Source organism: Cebus imitator, unplaced genomic scaffold, assembly GCF_001604975.1.
Source record: "Cebus imitator isolate Cc_AM_T3 unplaced genomic scaffold, Cebus_imitator-1.0 Scaffold773, whole genome shotgun sequence".
NCBI lineage: Eukaryota > Metazoa > Chordata > Mammalia > Primates > Cebidae > Cebus > Cebus imitator.
The window spans coordinates 100,075-105,400 of record NW_016108088.1 but is presented as its reverse complement, the minus strand read 5'-3'; the positions used below and the strand labels follow the sequence as shown (position 1 = coordinate 105,400).

General features: G+C 59.9%; 1 protein-coding gene across 1 annotated transcript in view; it reads left to right on the top strand.

The window, feature by feature from the left end:
- The first annotated feature begins 2,496 nt into the window (after positions 1-2,496).
- Positions 2,497-5,326, top strand: part of LOC108297118 (collagen alpha-1(I) chain) — a 5,384-nt gene continuing 2,554 nt past the window's right edge. The window contains exon 1 of the mRNA XM_037735297.1: positions 2,497-5,061. Coding sequence (XP_037591225.1) covers positions 2,557-5,061 — 2,505 coding nt within the window. The 5' untranslated portion in view covers positions 2,497-2,556. The remainder of the gene's footprint in view (positions 5,062-5,326) is intronic.

The window sequence follows — 5,326 nt, the reverse complement described above, 5'->3', positions numbered from 1 at the left end:
AGATTGATGTCACATGCGGCTGAGCCTGTGGTCTTTGTATTCAGATGATCAGAATGTCCCCACCTCAGGCGGTCAGTGTGGCTGGTTCAGTCATCTGAATGACTCACCTGCAGAGTCACTAAGTTGACTGAACCACCCAGTGAGTGGGGACAAAACGCGTGACAGGCTCTGTTGACAACAGCCTGAGATCAGCCTCCTCGGGTAAAGGAGCACAGCTCTCCTTAGGCACCCGAATCACAGCGAAGGGGACGTGCCCGGAGACGCCTGGTGGAAGGCAGGTAGGGCCATGGACCCTGTGATGGCCAGGGGGTGCAGGTGCAGCCTTTAACGGGAGCAGGACACCCCAGGCTGGTCCCCAACCCTGAGGTCGGCTGCTCCTCTGCCCTCCCCTTCCCCACAGTGCGGTGGAGGGTGCACCCATCCATTCTGGGTTCAGGGGGGTGTGGGCAGCCGCTGGCCAGGGCAGTTCTGGGACCACCGGGATGGCTTTACCAGCCATGGGGACACAGCAGCGCCTTCCTGGGTGGGCTCCGATGACTCAGAACAAGGGTGTCCCTGGCCAGGACGCACAGCTGCTCCTTGGATTAGTTTATTTTTACAGTTGTCCCCGCTCACTGCATGCGGTGCCCTTGCCCAGGTTCAGAGTTGTTTCCGTGTCTCCTCCTCGGTGGGTTTGGAAGGAGCGTCCGCCTCAGTGGTTCTTGGTGGGGTCCCGGGACCAGCAGCATCGGAGTCATCAGGAACTCCTTAAAATGCAGATTCCCAGGGCCTGCCCCAGACCGTGGATGGGAGGTGTTGGCAGTGCAGCCCCGAAATCCGGGTCTCAGCAAGGCCTCTTGATGCACCAGTGCCCACTGGGGTCTGTGGACAAACAGCACACACTCTGGCCACAGGAACTCACTGACCCAGGTAGGGAGGCATCTCAGAGAGGCTGAGAAATCGGGATCCTGTGTTCCATCTGTGGCCCTGCCACTCCTTCGTGTGCGGTCTGTCCTGGCCCTGGGTCACTGTGTGCCCACGGCAACACGGCCACGTGGTCACGTGGTCAGCTACTGTCACCTCCCCCATCACAGCTGCTCGGCAACAGATTTTCACAAGGAAATCCATCCATGGCTTCAAAAACAGAGCTCCCTTTTGGAAAAAATGCAGAGAAACACAGAAAGAGAAGTATGTTCACACATTTCCTTCCACTCTGTTTTCAGCCTGTTCAGCTTCTTGAAAAAATCGGAGCAGAGTGAGCTTTTCACTTGGTGCCACGTCACCAGCCCCATCTGGCCGCCGACTCTCCTCCCACAAACGTGGACGTGCCCTTGTGCAGCCGCCCTGGCTTGTTTGACATTGAGGGTGCTCTTGATTTTTCAACATCATAAACAGCACCGTGAAGGTGCCTTTTCCTGAAATACTTGAGTCTGTTCTTCATCTCTGATGAACTCCTTAGAATGAATGACTAACAGGTGCGACAGCTAAGACTCTGGGTGCCTCTGCACAAAATTACCATCTGGAGAGGTCAGAGACGGCTCCACCCCCGCCACAGACAGGGGGACCTTCCAGCTTTGTTCCTGTGGTCACGGCTGCTCAGGAGCAGAAAACCTGCACCTGGGCTCAGAAAACACCATCAAATCAAATCACAAAGACCCCATCTCTCCAGCCAGGACCCACTTGGTCCCATCTCTTTGAAAGCTGGGCTGGTGGGAAGGAATCCCTGGTGGACCTGTAGAAAAAAGTCTCACTGGGAAGGGGCGGCAGCGGTCAGCCCCAGGGGCCCTCTGAGCCATTATGAAAGCCATTTTGAAAGAGGTTCTGGAGACCCAGCCAGGTGACCCCAGTCCTCCTCCCTTCCTCTCTGCAACCCCGTCCTCTCTACAGCCCCCTCCTCCCTCTCTCTCTGTATCGAGGCCCACCCTCTCCTGCTCTTGGGGGGCCGCTGGCCACTGCAGTAATAGTTCCCGCTCAGGAGCTTGTAAAGAAATTCATTCCCCCTCTCCACTCACCCCAGACCTGAGCCGTCTGGGGGAATCTTCAGAAGCTCTGCTGTAGGGACCCAGGTCCTCAGGATCATGGCAGAATTTAAGATGTTAATTTTATCTCTTACTTAAAGGTAGAGACATACACAGGCCACACAGAGAATAGACGTTTCTTTATACTTTGCTGTTTTACCTACTGTACAAGCAAAATGTATTTGTTAAATTTTTTTAAATATGTTGCATATGCAAAGCGGTTTTCCAAATGCTTTCACAAAGCTGTTAGACGTGAACTCCTCACGGCCTACGGAGGAGCGTGGGTCAGAAGTTCCTGACATTTAACAGGAACACGGTGACCCGGAAAACCTTTGGCACCCCTGACACCCCCGAGTTAACAGCAGGGACAGCCCAGAAGCCAAAGCTCCTAGTTCCCATCTCTTTTTCTCCCTACCAGACTCCTGGGGCCCCTGAGAACATGGGATTGGCCCCTGAGACATGTTCTATGGAGTCATCTTGGAAAAACAACGATGATAAAATCAAGTGACGATTCGTTTTTTTCCGCAGCCCGAAGCGCAGCAAGACCTGCAGTGACGTCATGTCCGCCGACGCCCAGGCCCTGAAGAAGAAGATGGGCAAGATGGCCTGCGACCCGGCCGCCCGCGCCATCCTGGGCAGCCTGCTGCTCTACGTCACGGGCCGCGCGGACCGGCCCCCGGGGGCCGAGGCCGCGGAGAGCAGGGCCGGCCGCCAGCCCCAGCCCCGGCCCCAGCCCCCGCCCCAGGAGGCCGCCCAGCGGCCCACGCGCTTCCAGCTCCTGCAGGCCAAGTTCCTGGGCCCCGGCCGGGAGCGCTGCCTCAAGAGGACCCGGGAGGTGGGCCGGCTGATCTGCAGGGACAAGCAGGGGCCGGGCAGGGGCGTCGTGGGCGCCACCATCAACAAGCTCCTGGAGAAGACCAGGGAGCCCGCGCCGAAGCCCCGCCCCAGCGAGAAGCCGCACTGGGGCCACCCGGCCGCGAAGAGCCCCGTGAAGAGCATCCTCAAGAAGTTCCTGGCCGCCGAGGAGAAGGAGGCGAAGGAGAAAGACGCGCGAGAGAAGCCCCCGGCGGAGCGGCCCAGGGCCCGCGGCCTCCTGCCGAAGGTGGTGGGCAAGAGCTCGGTGCTGGCCAAGCTCCGCGAGAGGTTCGAGCAGGCCAGCTGCCTGTGCTCCGAGGCCGGCGCACTGCGGCTGCGCACGGAGGAGCGGAAGAGGCGGAACCTGCAGCGGAAGCGGATGCACCGGCCGGAAGTGCGCGTGCTGCACACGGCCGCCATGGCCAGCAGCTGCGTCAGGACGCCCGCCGCCCGCTTCCTGGCCTGCACCGCCGATCCGCTGCCGGCCCTCAGCGTCGCCACCGTCGTCTGCGGCCCCAGGAGCTGGCTGTCCCACTGCACCAAAATCAGCCACTCGGAGGCGAGGCGGCTGCCCAGGGCAGAGACCAGCATGCCCCCCAGTGCGGGGGAAACGGGGCCCAGTGGGAACAAAGCAGCGGGAAAGGGGTCCTCGGAGGAGGAGCCCCAAAGACGGCCGAGCCCCTTGAAGCCCGGGACGCCCCAGGTGACGGCTTGGAGGGACGGCCACGCTGGCCCCTCATTGGCCCCCTCTTGTGCTCCCCGCACAGGCGAAGCCCGTCCTGGCCTGGTGCCTGCATCATCCCCACTGGGACCCGCCAGCCCGTGGGGTCCCCCTGCAAAGAGCGCTGCAGACGACGTGCAGGAGGTGAGGGGAGCCACAATCATGTGGTGTTCTCGTCCCACGGGCGAGGGTGCAGGGGAGGGCCCTGAAATCACCATGACTGTTTGCATCTCAGAAGATGAAACGGAAGGAACAGGCTTCCCAGACCCGGGGAGAGACCCCCTCTTTGCCACCCAGAAGTATTTCCCAGAACAGAAGGTGCCAGAACACATCCCACCCATGAACACGCCATCGGTCCAGGCTGCTAGGACAACACAGCCCAGCACGGAGCCTCCACGGATAACTGTCCAAATCCCAGTCGTCCACAAAATGCCTGCCTCTCCCACCACGCTGCAAAATGCATCAAGTGGTGAAAACCAATGTTCTCGTATTTTTGGAGGAGAGAACGTGGCTGAAAAGGCACACACAGAATTTTCTACGGTGACTGAGAACAGAAGGGATAACCGAGCCCCAGTGGAACCCAGCAAGCCTTCGGGGACACAGGTGAGACTCGGTGCCTCCTCACCACAGGGACCACGAGCAGCTCTGCATCCGGCAGCGAGAGGAGCTGCAGGCGCCAGCCACCCTGTCTCAGAGACGGCTCTGGCACAGAGAACCCGGACAGATCCTGCTGGTGGGAAGGGAATTCTCAAAGGCAGCTTTGAGAGTTCACATGGTCCCAGGAATCCTGAGCATATTTCAGGAGAGAGGACCTGTGAGCTCAGAGATGAGATGCATCTGTTACAAGAATCAAATGAAGTATCTGTGCAGAACAAGGGCTCCACAGCAAATTCTCCCACAGCCTCGCAGAACCGTCTGAGGGGAAACACTGGCCATGCCTCCGGTGGCCAGCAAGTGCCATCCCCGACCAGAAGAAATCCAACAGGTGCCCCCACATCGCTGGCAGCACCATCCCAGGAGTATATAGGGCCTGGGGGTGTCACCCCGACAGGCACGAACATGCCCATTGCGAGGGAGAAGCACAGAAGGCCACGACTAACAGAGTCCGCCCAGACCCTGAAGGCAGCCGAGGAAATCACCAGCCATGATTTTGGCGAGAACCCACTGTCCTCATTAAATGAACGACCCAAACCTGGTATCGAAGCCTGTGGGGAGATGGCAGCTGCAGGGAGTGCTGTGAGCCTTGCCACACAAACACCGGCACCAGGTGGCACCCAGAGCCCTGGAGACCGCACAGTGGGAGAGCCGGAGACACTGGACCAGGAGGAATACAGAATCTTGTCTGAAAGCCACTCCAGAGGAGAGGCTCTCCCTCAAGACCCCCACAGCCATGGCTTCCTGGACCCCTGGGTGTCCTCAGAGCCCAAGAGTAGAGCAGCAGGGAGGAGCCTCCTTAGAGGCATGGCCCTCACCCAGCACACAGAGGACACTACAGCTCTCACCTGGCACCCAGAGGACGCTGCAGCCCCCACCTGGCACCCAAAGGGCACTGCAGCCCTTGCCCGGCACCCAGAATATTCTGCAGCCCTCACCCAGCACCCAGAGAATGCTGCAGCCCTCACCCGACACTCAGAGGACTCTGCAGCCCTCGCCCGGCACTCAGAGAATGCTGCAGCCCTCGCCCGGCACCCAGAGGACTCTGCAGCCCTCGCCCGGCACCCAGAGGACTCTGCAGCCCTCGCCCGGCACCCAG